This window comes from Salmo salar, chromosome 11, assembly GCF_965601325.2.
Source record: "Salmo salar chromosome 11, fSalSal1, whole genome shotgun sequence".
NCBI lineage: Eukaryota > Metazoa > Chordata > Actinopteri > Salmoniformes > Salmonidae > Salmo > Salmo salar.
Window position 1 is genome coordinate 5,706,571 of NC_138301.1, and position 12,405 is coordinate 5,718,975.

At 41.8% G+C, this 12,405-nt stretch overlaps 1 protein-coding gene across 50 annotated transcripts in view; it reads left to right on the top strand.

Moving 5' to 3' along the window:
* si:ch211-266g18.10 (uncharacterized) overlaps positions 1-12,405 on the top strand; it is a 244,924-nt gene that overhangs the window by 149,407 nt on the left and 83,112 nt on the right. For 44 of the 50 annotated variants that reach the window (XM_082957684.1, XM_082957670.1, XM_082957645.1 and 41 more), the window contains 16 exons: positions 120-164; positions 307-336; positions 458-505; positions 1,920-1,967; positions 2,346-2,390; positions 2,533-2,562; positions 2,684-2,731; positions 9,103-9,150; positions 9,529-9,573; positions 9,716-9,745; positions 9,867-9,914; positions 11,330-11,377; positions 11,467-11,514; positions 11,756-11,800; positions 11,943-11,972; positions 12,094-12,141. In XM_082957684.1, coding sequence (XP_082813810.1) covers positions 120-164; positions 307-336; positions 458-505; positions 1,920-1,967; positions 2,346-2,390; positions 2,533-2,562; positions 2,684-2,731; positions 9,103-9,150; positions 9,529-9,573; positions 9,716-9,745; positions 9,867-9,914; positions 11,330-11,377; positions 11,467-11,514; positions 11,756-11,800; positions 11,943-11,972; positions 12,094-12,141 — 684 coding nt within the window. The remainder of the gene's footprint in view (positions 1-119; positions 165-306; positions 337-457; positions 506-1,919; positions 1,968-2,345; positions 2,391-2,532; positions 2,563-2,683; positions 2,732-9,102; positions 9,151-9,528; positions 9,574-9,715; positions 9,746-9,866; positions 9,915-11,329; positions 11,378-11,466; positions 11,515-11,755; positions 11,801-11,942; positions 11,973-12,093; positions 12,142-12,405) is intronic. The other 6 variants (XM_082957646.1, XM_082957644.1, XM_082957672.1 and 3 more) reach the window with 6 other exon arrangements.

Here is a 12,405-nt window from a genome sequence, read left to right on the forward strand (position 1 = left end):
TGAAAATAAAATATCAGAACGAGCACAGTACAGTTTGGCTTGGCCCTATAGTCTGAATCAGGTAAGACTGTTTTGTATGATAGAAGGTATACTTCATGAAATATGTTTTTCTCATTTAGATGCTGAAACAAAAGAAAGGGGCAAACTAGCTCCAGAAAAGAAAGGTAACAAATGATTTTTTAATAGTTAACTTTCCATTTATTCAAATAATAAGAAGGCAGGCCTATGTGTCAGTTTTATGCAATTTATAAAACATTCTATCAAGATCTTATTGTAAAGACTGTTGTATGTGGACTTTTTTCAAAGGAAAAGCCAAACCAACTCCTGCAAATGAAGGTAACAGAATTTATTGACTTTCCACAACTAAAATGATATTAAAGACAGTACATAATCATAGAGAATTTTTTTTGTGTTGCTATATTCATAGAGAAACACATTTATGATTTATTTGATTCAGATGTCGCAGTTATTAAAGAAAAGATGAAATCAGCCCCTGCAAAGAAAGGTAAGAATGTTTTCAAATCTGTGGTTACTATGTAATTTGATAGTATAAGGGCTCAAGCAAGACCCAGATGCAGACACAGAAGGCAGATGGTTTGAGTCTCTGATATTTATTATAATCCAAGGGGCAGGCAAAAGAATGGTCGTGGACAGGCAAAAGATCATAATAATGTCAGAGTCCAGGAGGTACAGAGTGGCAGGCAGGCTCGAGGTCAGGGCAGGCAGTATGGTCAGGCAGGCGGGTTCAGAGTCACATCAGGCAAAGGTCAAAACCGGGAGGACTAGCAAAAAACTGAGTAAAAAGCAGGAGCACAGCGTAACACGCTGGTTGACTTGACTTAACAAGATGAACTGGCACAGACAGCCATAAAACACAGGTGTAAATACACAGGGGATAATGGGGAAGATGGGTGACACTTGGAGATGGTGGAGACAAGCACAAGGACAGGTGAAACAGATCAGTGTGTGAAAGATAGAGCTTGATAGTGGCTAAACGTGCCAAAAAAGTAGATCCTGAAAACCATCATTCAAGTGTTTTTATAATTATTGTTCCCTTGAATTATCACGTGCTTGTATTATAAATTGAGATTCATTAAAGAAAAAATGCCCATTAGTGTTGCATTTAGATGCTATTTCCAAAGAAAAGCCTTTTTTGTGTTTCTTTTTTATTTATTCACTGTATATTTTGTGTTTGTTTCAGTGTTTATAATGTGTTTTAAAACTCTCTTGGTAAAAATCTATTGGTAAACAGTGTGGTCTACAGCTTATCATGAGATACTCTACCTCAGGCGAGCAAAACCTTGAGACTTCCTTAATATTAGATGTCATGCACCTGCAGTTATTTACAAATAGACACGGAGCGCCACCCCTTGTCTTACCAGAGGCAGCTGTTCTATCTTGCCAATGGACCGAAAACCCAGCCAGCTGTATGTTATCCATGTCATCTTTCAGCCACAGCTCAGTGAAACATAAGATATTACCGTTTTTAATGTCCCGTTGGTAGGATAGTCTTGATTGGAGCTCATACATTGATTGCATGTTGGCTAATAGGATGGATGGTATAGGGGGATTACTCACTCACCGTCAGATCCTTACAATGCACCCCGACCTACGTCCCCGAAGTCTCCATCTCTTCTTAATGCAAATGACAGGGATTCGGGCCTTGTCGAGTGTCTGAAGTACATCCTTTGTGTCCGCCTCGTTAAAGAAAAAATATTTTAAAAAATCTTCATGGCTGTTCTGATATCCAGAAGCTCTTTTCAGTCATAAGAAACAGTGGCAGAAACCTTATGTACAAAATAAGCTTCAAATAACTTGAAAAATCACACAAAATAGCACAATTGGTTAGGAGCCCGTGAAACGGCAGCCATCTCGTCCGGCGACATCATTCAGATATGTTACTATTCTTGTTTGTTTAGAGCCCATGGAAACTAAGGAACAAGCCAAACCAGAACCTGCAAAAAAAGGTACAGATAGGATGTTTTTAACTTGTATCAAATGAATAATGGCGTAATTCTTGAGATTGATGTTTTGTCTTGTCCAATGATGGTTTTAGAAGCTGAAGTTCATAAAGAAAAAAACAAAGCAGCTACATCAAAGAAAGGTGCAAAGTAATCTTTGTGTACCACAGAACCCTTTTTAAAACTACTGAGCCAAGCCAACCTACAGTATATTGGGCTGGCCTAGTCAAACATAGTTGCTGGAACCTACCTGGAAAGGACAATGTGAAAATAAAATATCAGAACGAGCACAGTACAGTTTGGCTTGGCCCTATAGTCTGAATCAGGTAAGACTGTTTTGTATGATAGAAGGTATACTTCATGAAATATGTTTTTCTCATTTAGATGCTGAAACAAAAGAAAGGGGCAAACTAGCTCCAGAAAAGAAAGGTAACAAATGATTTTTTAATAGTTAACTTTCCATTTATTCAAATAATAAGAAGGCAGGCCTATGTGTCAGTTTTATGCAATTTATAAAACATTCTATCAAGATCTTATTGTAAAGACTGTTGTATGTGGACTTTTTTCAAAGGAAAAGCCAAACCAACTCCTGCAAATGAAGGTAACAGAATTTATTGACTTTCCACAACTAAAATGATATTAAAGACAGTACATAATCATAGAGAATTTTTTTTGTCTTGCTATATTCATAGAGAAACACATTTATGATTTATTTGATTCAGATGTCGCAGTTATTAAAGAAAAGATGAAATCAGCCCCTGCAAAGAAAGGTAAGAATGTTTTCAAATCTGTGGTTACTTTGTAATTTGATAGTATAAGGGCTCAAGCAAGACCCAGATGCAGACACAGAAGGCAGATGGTTTGAGTCTCTGATATTTATTATAATCCAGGGGGCAGGCAAAAGAATGGTCGTGGACAGGCAAAAGATCATAATAATGTCAGAGTCCAGGAGGTACAGAGTGGCAGGCAGGCTCGAGGTCAGGGCAGGCAGTATGGTCAGGCAGGTGGGTTCAGAGTCACATCAGGCAAAGGTCAAAACCGGGAGGACTAGCAAAAAACTGAGTAAAAAGCAGGAGCACAGCGTAACACGCTGGTTGACTTGACTTAACAAGATGAACTGGCACAGACAGCCATAAAACACAGGTGTAAATACACAGGGGATAATGGGGAAGATGGGTGACACTTGGAGATGGTGGAGACAAGCACAAGGACAGGTGAAACAGATCAGTGTGTGAAAGATAGAGCTTGATAGTGGCTAAACGTGCCAAAAAAGTAGATCCTGAAAACCATCATTCAAGTGTTTTTATAATTATTGTTCCCTTGAATTATCACGTGCTTGTATTATAAAGTGAGATTCATTAAAAAAAAATTGCCCATTAGTGTTGCATTTAGATGCTTTTTCCAAAGAAAAGCCTTTTTTGTGTTTCTTTTTTATTTATTCACTGTATATTTTGTGTTTGTTTCAGTGTTTATAATGTGTTTTAAAACTCTCTTGGTAAAAATCTATTGGTAAACAGTGTGGTCTACAGCTTATCATGAGATACTCTACCTCAGGCGAGCAAAACCTTGAGACTTCCTTAACCTCTATGGGCTAGGTGGGACGCTAGCGTGCCACCCGTGGTGCACTCCATCAACAGCAGGTGCATTTCAAGAGCTGCAAATTTGAATCCAAATAAATGTCAAAATTCAAATTTTTCAAACATACAACTATTTTACACCCTTTGAAAGATTAACATCTCCTTAATCTAACCAGGTTTTACGATTTCAAAAAGGTTTTACGGCGAAAGCATAAATTTAGAGTATGTTAGGACAGTACATTTACAAGAGTTGTGTGTAATGTTTTGTCAATTCAAAGACAGGGTCACCAAAACCATAAAACCAGCTAAAATGATGCACTAACCTTTTACAATCTCCATCAGATGACACTCCTAGGACATTATGTTAGACAATGCATGCATTTTTAGTTCTATCAAGTTCATATTTATATCCAAAAACAGCGTTTTACTATGGCATTGATGTTGAGGAATCGTTTCCCTCCAATAACCGGCAGTCAAGTCAGCGTCACAAATTAAATAATTAAAATTAGAAAACATTGGTAAAATATTATATTGTCATTTAAAGAATGATAGATTTACATCTCTTGAACGCAATCATTACATTACATTACATTTAAGTCATTTAGCAGACGCTCTTATCCAGAGCGACTTACAAAATGGTGCATTCACCTTATGATATCCAGTGGAACAACCACTTTACAATAGTGCATCTAAATCTTTTAAGGGGGGGGGGGGGGGGGGTTAGAAGGATTACTTTATCCTATCCTAGGTATTCCTTAAAGAGGTGGGGTTTCAGGTGTCTCCGGAAGGTGGTGATTGACTCCGCTGTCCTGGCGTCGTGAGGGAGCTTGTTCCACCATTGGGGTGCCAGAGCAGCGAACAGTTTTGACTGGGCTGAGCGGGAACTGTGCTTCCTCAGAGGTAGGGGGGCCAGCAGGCCAGTGGTGGAGGAACGCAGTGCCCTTGTTTGGGTGTAGGGCCTGATCAGAGCCTGAAGGTATGGAGGTGCCGTTCCCTTCACAGCTCCGTAGGCAATCACCATGGTCTTGTAGCGGATGCGAGCTTCAACTGGAAGCCAGTGGAGAGAGCGGAGGAGCGGGGTGACGTGAGAGAACTTGGGAAGGTTGAACACCAGACGGGCTGCGGCGTTCTGGATGAGTTGTAGGGGTTTAATGGCACAGGCAGGGAGCCCAGCCAACAGCGAGTTGCAGTAATCCAGACGGGAGATGACAAGTGCCTGGATTAGGACCTGCGCCGCTTCCTGTGTGAGGCAGGGTCGTACTCTGCGAATGTTGTAGAGCATGAACCTACAGGATCGGGTCACCGCCTTGATGTTAGTGGAGAACGACAGGGTGTTGTCCAGGATCACGTCAAGGTTCTTAGCACTCTGGGAGGAGGACACAAGGGAGTTGTCAACCGTGATGGCGAGATCATGGAAGGGGCAGTCCTTCCCCGGGAGGAAGAGCAGCTCCGTCTTGCCGAGGTTCAGCTTGAGCTGGTGATCCGTCATCCACACTGATATGTCTGACAGACATGCAGAGATGCGATTCGCCGCCTGGTTATCAGAAGGGGGGAAGGAGAAGATTAATTGTGTGTCGTCTGCATAGCAATGATAGGAGAGACCATGTGAGGATATGACAGAGCCAAGTGACTTGGTGTATAGCGAGAATAGGAGAGGGCCTAGAACAGAGCCCTGGGGGACACCAGTGGTGAGAGCGCATGGTGCGGAGACAGATTCTCGCCACGCCACCTGGTAGGAGCGACCTGTCAGGTAGGATGCAATCCAAGCGTGGGCCGCGCCGGAGATGCCCAACTCGGAGAGGGTGGAGAGGAGGATCTGATGGTTCACAGTATCAAAGGCAGCAGATAGGTCTAGAAGGATGAGAGCAGAGGAGAGAGAGTTAGCTTTAGCAGTGCGGAGAGCCTCCGTGACACAGAGAAGAGCAGTCTCAGTTGAATGCCCAGTCTTGAAACCTGACTGATTAGGATCAAGAAGGTCATTCTGAGAGAGATAGCAGGAGAGCTGGCCAAGGACGGCACGTTCAAGAGTTTTGGAGAGAAAAGAAAGAAGGGATACTGGTCTGTAGTTGTTGACATCGGAGGGATCGAGTGTAGGTTTTTTCAGAAGGGGTGCAACTCTCGCTCTCTTGAAGACGGAAGGGACGTAGCCAGCGGTCAAGGATGAGTTGATGAGCGAGGTGAGGAAGGGGAGAAGGTCTCCGGAAATGGTCTGGAGAAGAGAGGAGGGGATAGGGTCAAGTGGGCAGGTTGTTGGGCGGCCGGCCGTCACAAGACGCGAGATTTCATCTGGAGAGAGAGGGGAGAAAGAGGTCAAAGCACAGGGTAGGGCAGTGTGAGCAGGACCAGCGGTGTCGTTTGACTTAGCAAACGAGGATCGGATATCGTCAACCTTCTTTTCAAAATGGTTGACGAAGTCATCCGCAGAGAGGGAGGAGGGGGGGAGGGGGAGGAGGATTCAGGAGGGAGGAGAAGGTAGCAAAGAGCTTCCTAGGGTTAGAGGCAGATGCTTGGAATTTAGAGTGGTAGAAAGTGGCTTTAGCAGCAGAGACAGAAGAGGAGAATGTAGAGAGGAGTGAGTGAAAGGATGCCAGGTCCGCAGGGAGGCGAGTTTTCCTCCATTTCCGCTCGGCTGCCCGGAGCCTTGTTCTGTGAGCTCGTAGTGAGTCGTCGAGCCACGGAGCAGGAGGGGAGGACCGAGCCGGCCTGGAGGATAGGGGACAGAGAAAATCAAAGGATGCAGAAAGGGAGGAGAGGAGGGTTGAGGAGGCAGAATCAGGAGATAGGTTGGAGAAGGTTTGAGCAGAGGGAAGAGATGATAGGATGGAAGAGGAGAGAGTAGCGGGAGAGAGAGAGCGAAGGTTGGGACGGCGCAATACCATCCGAGTAGGGGCAGAGTGAGAAGTGTTGGATGAGAGCAAGAGGGAAAAGGATACAAGGTAGTGGTCGGAGATTTGGAGGGGAGTTGCAATGAGATTAGTGGAAGAACAGCATCTAGTAAAGATGAGGTCAAGCGTATTGCCTGCCTTGTGAGTAGGGGTGGAAGGTGAGAGGGTGAGGTCAAAAGAGGAGAGGAGTGGAAAGAAGGAGGCAGAGAGGAATGAGTCAAAGGTAGACGTGGGGAGGTTAAAGTCACCCAGAACTGTGAGAGGTGAGCCATCCTCAGGAAAGGAACTTATCAAGGCGTCAAGCTCATTGATGAACTCTCCAAGGGAACCTGGAGGGCGATAAATGATAAGGATGTTAAGCTTGAAAGGGCTGGTAACTGTGACAGCATGGAATTCAAATGAGGAGATAGACAGATGGGTCAGGGGAGAAAGCGAGAATGTCCACTTGGGAGAGATGAGGATTCCAGTGCCACCACCCCGCTGGCTCGATGCTCTAGGGGTATGCGAGAACACGTGGGCAGACGAAGAGAGAGCAGTAGGAGTAGCAGTGTTATCTGTGGTAATCCATGTTTCCGTCAGCGCCAGGAAGTCTAGGGACTGGAGGGTAGCATAGGCTGAGATGAACTCAGCCTTGTTGGCTGCAGACCGGCAGTTCCAGAGGCTGCCGGAGACCTGGAACTCCACGTGGGTCGTGCGCGCTGGGACCACCAGGTTAGAGTGGCAACGGCCACGCGGTGTGAAGCGTTTGTATGGCCTGTGCAGAGAGGAGAGAACAGGGATAGACAGACACATAGTTGACAAGCTACAGAAGTGTTGTTTCTTGTATTATTGTCTCCTGTGTCTTTAGAGAACTGTTTCACTTTGATATCCTTTTTCTTCTGTCCTGATTTTCTCTTTCTTTTCTTCTGTTAACTAGATATTCTTTGTTGTTCTTCGTTAGCTAGCTAGCTTCTTCCAAAAGAGTCCCTAGCAACTGCTTAGCAACTGGTAAACAATTCAGCTTGCTAAGATAACTACAATTTTATGAAAAATAGTTATTTTCAAAAGCCTATCTTCTTTGTTTGTTGCTTGTTTTTTCTCCTATTCAGTCATGCAGTTTTCTTTAGCTTTTTTCCGATGTACTTCACTATAAAAACCATGTAAATTTCAATATTTGTAGGAGCTCATTTTTCAGCTGCTGCTGCTCAAATTGGAGTTCCGGAACTCAATCAACTTGCCAGATTTAAAAATAACCTTACTGGGAAATCACACTTTGCAATAATCTGAGCACTGCGCCCAGAAAAATACGCGTTGCGATACAGACTAGACGTCATGTTGGGGAGATCTAAAATCGAAAATACTATGTAAATAATCCATTACCTTTGATTCTCTTCATCAGATGTCACTTCCAGGTATCACAGGTCCATAACGAATGTAGTTTTGTTCAAAAAAGCTCATCATTTATGTCCAAAAATCTCCGTCTTGTTAGCACATGATCTAAGCCAGCCGGACTTCTCGTCATGAACGAGGGGAAAAAATATATTTACGTTCGTTCAAACATGTCAAACGTTGTATAGCATAAATCATTAGGGCCTTTTTTAACCAGAACATGAATAATATTCAAGGTGGACGAATGCATACTCTTTTATAACGTATTGGAACGAGGGTACCCAACATGAACTCGCGCGCCAGGTGTCTAATGGGACATCATCGTTCCATGGCTCTTGTTCGGTCAGATCTCCCTCCAGAAGACTCAAAACACTTTGTAAAGGCTGGTGACATCTAGTGGAAGCAATAGGAAGTGCCAAAATATTCCTCAGCCCCTGTGTTTTTCAATGGGATAGGTTTAAAGGTAATACAACACATCAGGTATCCACTTCCTGTCAGAAAATGTCTCAGGGTTTTGCCTGCCAAATGAGTTCTGTTATACTCACAGACACCATTCAAACAGTTTTAGAAACTTTAGAGTGTTTTCTATCCATATATAATAAGTATATGCATATTCTAGTTACTGGGTAGGATTAGTAACCAGATTAAATCGGGTAAAAAAAATTTATCCAGACGTGCAAATGCTGCCCCCTAGCCCTAACAGGTTAATATTAGATGTCATGCACCTGCTGTTATTTACAAATAGACACAGACCACCACCCCTTGTCTTACCAGAGGCAGCTGTTCTATCTTGCCAATGGACCGAAAACCCAGCCAGCTGTATGTTATCCATGTCATCTTTCAGCCACAGCTCAGTGAAACATAAGATATTACAGTTTTTAATGTCCCGTTGGTAGGATAGTCTTGATTGGAGCTCATACATTGATTGCATGTTGGCTAATAGGATGGATGGTATAGGGGGATTACTCACTCACCGTCAGATCCTTACAATGCACCCCGACCTACGTCCCCGATATCTCCATCTCTTCTTCATGGAAATGACAGGGATTCGGGCCTTGTCGAGTGTCTGAAGTACATCCTTTGTGTCCGCCTCGTTAAAGAAAAAATATTTAAAAAAATCTTCATGGCTGTTCTGATATCCAGAAGCTCTTTTCAGTCATAAGAAACAGTGGCAGAAACCTTATGTACAAAATAAGCTTCAAATAACTTGAAAAATCACACAAAATAGCACAATTGGTTAGGAGCCCGTGAAACGGCAGCCATCTCGTCCGGCAACATCATTCAGATATGTTACTATTCTTGTTTGTTTAGAGCCCATGGAAACTAAGGAACAAGCCAAACCAGAACCTGCAAAAAAAGGTACAGATAGGATGTTTTTAACTTGTATCAAATGAATAATGGCGTAATTCTTGAGATTGATGTTTTGTCTTGTCCAATGATGGTTTTAGAAGCTGAAGTTCATAAAGAAAAAAACAAAGCCGCTACATCAAAGAAAGGTGCAAAGTAATCTTTGTGTACCACAGAACCCTTTTTAAAACTACTGAGCCAAGCCAACCTACAGTATATTGGGCTGGACTAGTCAAACATAGTTGCTGGAACCTACCTGGAAAGGACAATGTGAAAATAAAATATCAGAACGAGCACAGTACAGTTTGGCTTGGCCCTATAGTCTGAATCAGGTAAGACTGTTTTGTATGATAGAAGGTATACTTCATGAAATATGTTTTTCTCATTTAGATGCTGAAACAAAAGAAAGGGGCAAACTAGCTCCAGAAAAGAAAGGTAACAAATGATTTTTTAATAGTTAACTTTCCATTTATTCAAATAATAAGAAGGCAGGCCTATGTGTCAGTTTTATGCAATTTATAAAACATTCTATCAAGATCTTATTGTAAAGACTGTTGTATGTGGACTTTTTTCAAAGGGAGAGTCAAACCAACTCCTGCAAATGAAGGTAACAGAATTTATTGACTTTCCACAACTAAAATGATATTAAAGACAGTACATAATCATAGAGAAAAATGTTTGTCTTGCTATATTCATAGAGAAACACATTTATGATTTATTTGATTCAGATGTCGCAGTTATTAAAGAAAAGGTGAAATCAGCCCCTGCAAAGAACGGTAAGAATGTTTTCAAATCTGTGGTTACTATGTAATTTGTTAGTATAAGGGCTCAAGCAAGACCCAGATGCAGACAAAGAAGGCAGATGGTTTGAGTCTCTGATATTTATTATAATCCAAGGGGCAGGCAAAAGAATGGTCGTGGACAGGCAAAAGATCATAATAATGTCAGAGTCCAGGAGGTACAGAGTGGCAGGCAGGCTCGAGGTCAGGGCAGGCAGTATGGTCAGGCAGGCGGGTTCAGAGTCACATCAGGCAAAGGTCAAAACCGGGAGGACTAGCAAAAAACTGAGTAAAAAGCAGGAGCACAGCGTAACACGCTGGTTGACTTGACAAAACAAGATGAACTGGCACAGACAGCCATAAAATACAGGTGTAAATACACAGGGGATAATGGGGAAGATGGGTGACACTTGGAGATGGTGGAGACAAGCACAAGGACAGGTGAAACAGATCAGTGTGTGAAAGATAGAGCTTGATAGTGGCTAAACGTGCCAAAAAAGTAGATCCTGCAAACCATCATTCAAGTGTTTTTATAATTATTGTTCCCTTGAATTATCACGTGCTGTATTATAAAGTGAGATTCATTAAAAAAAAAAATTGCCCATTAGTGTTGCATTTAGATGCTATTTCCAAAGAAAAGCCTTTTTTGTATTTATTTTTTATTTATTCACTGTATATTTTGTGTTTGTTTCAGTGTTTATAATGTGTTTTAAAACTCTCTTGGTAAAAATCTATTGGTAAACAGTGTGGTCTACAGCTTATCATGAGATACTCTACCTCAGGCGAGCAAAACCTTGAGACTTCCTTAATATTAGATGTCATGCACCTGCTGTTATTTACAAATAGACACAGACCACCACCCCTTGTCTTACCAGAGGCAGCTGTTCTATCTTGCCAATGGACCGAAAACCCAGCCAGCTGTATGTTATCCATGTCATCTTTCAGCCACAGCTCAGTGAAACATTAGATATTACAGTTTTTAATGTCCCGTTGGTAGGATAGTCTTGATTGGAGCTCATACATTGATTGCATGTTGGCTAATAGGATGGATGGTATAGGGGGATTACTCACTCACCGTCAGATCCTTACAATGCACCCCGACCTACGTCCCCGATATCTCCATCTCTTCTTCATGGAAATGACAGGGATTCGGGCCTTGTCGAGTGTCTGAAGTACATCCTTTGTGTCCGCCTCGTTAAAGAAAAAATATTTTAAAAAATCTTCATGGCTGTTCTGATATCCAGAAGCTCTTTTCAGTCATAAGAAACAGTGGCAGAAACCTTATGTACAAAATAAGCTTCAAATAACTTGAAAAATCACACAAAATAGCACAATTGGTTAGGAGCCCGTGAAACGGCAGCCATCTCGTCCGGCAACATCATTCAGATATGTTACTATTCTTGTTTGTTTAGAGCCCATGGAAACTAAGGAACAAGCCAAACCAGAACCTGCAAAAAAAGGTACAGATAGGATGTTTTTAACTTGTATCAAATGAATAATGGCGTAATTCTTGAGATTGATGTTTTGTTTTGTCCAATGATGGTTTTAGAAGCTGAAGTTCATAAAGAAAAAAACAAAGCAGCTACATCAAAGAAAGGTGCAAAGTAATCTTTGTGTACCACAGAACCCTTTTTAAAACTACTGAGCCAAGCCAACCTACAGTATATTGGGCTGGACTAGTCAAACATAGTTGCTGGAACCTACCTGGAAAGGACAATGTGAAAATAAAATATCAGAACGAGCACAGTACAGTTTGGCTTGGCCCTATAGTCTGAATCAGGTAAGACTGTTTTGTATGATAAAAGGTATACTTCATGAAATATGTTTTTCTCATTTAGATGCTGAAACAAAAGAAAGGGGCAAACTAGCTCCAGAAAAGAAAGGTAACAAATGATTTTTTAATAGTTAACTTTCCATTTATTCAAATAATAAGAAGGCAGGCCTATGTGTCAGTTTTATGCAATTTATAAAACATTCTATCAAGATCTTATTGTAAAGACTGTTGTATGTGGACTTTTTTCAAAGGAAAAGCCAAACCAACTCCTGCAAATGAAGGTAACAGAATTTATTGACTTTCCACAACTAAAATGATATTAAAGACAGTACATAATCATAGAGAAAAATGTTTGTCTTGCTATATTCATAGAGAAACACATTTATGATTTATTTGATTCAGATGTCGCAGTTATTAAAGAAAAGGTGAAATCAGCCCCTGCAAAGAACGGTAAGAATGTTTTCAAATCTGTGGTTACTATGTAATTTGTTAGTATAAGGGCTCAAGCAAGACCCAGATGCAGACAAAGAAGGCAGATGGTTTGAGTCTCTGATATTTATTATAATCCAAGGGGCAGGCAAAAGAATGGTCGTGGACAGGCAAAAGATCATAATAATGTCAGAGTCCAGGAGGTACAGAGTGGCAGGCAGGCTCGAGGTCAGGGCAGGCAGTATGGTCAGGCAGGCGGGTTCAGAGTCACATCAGGCAAAGGTC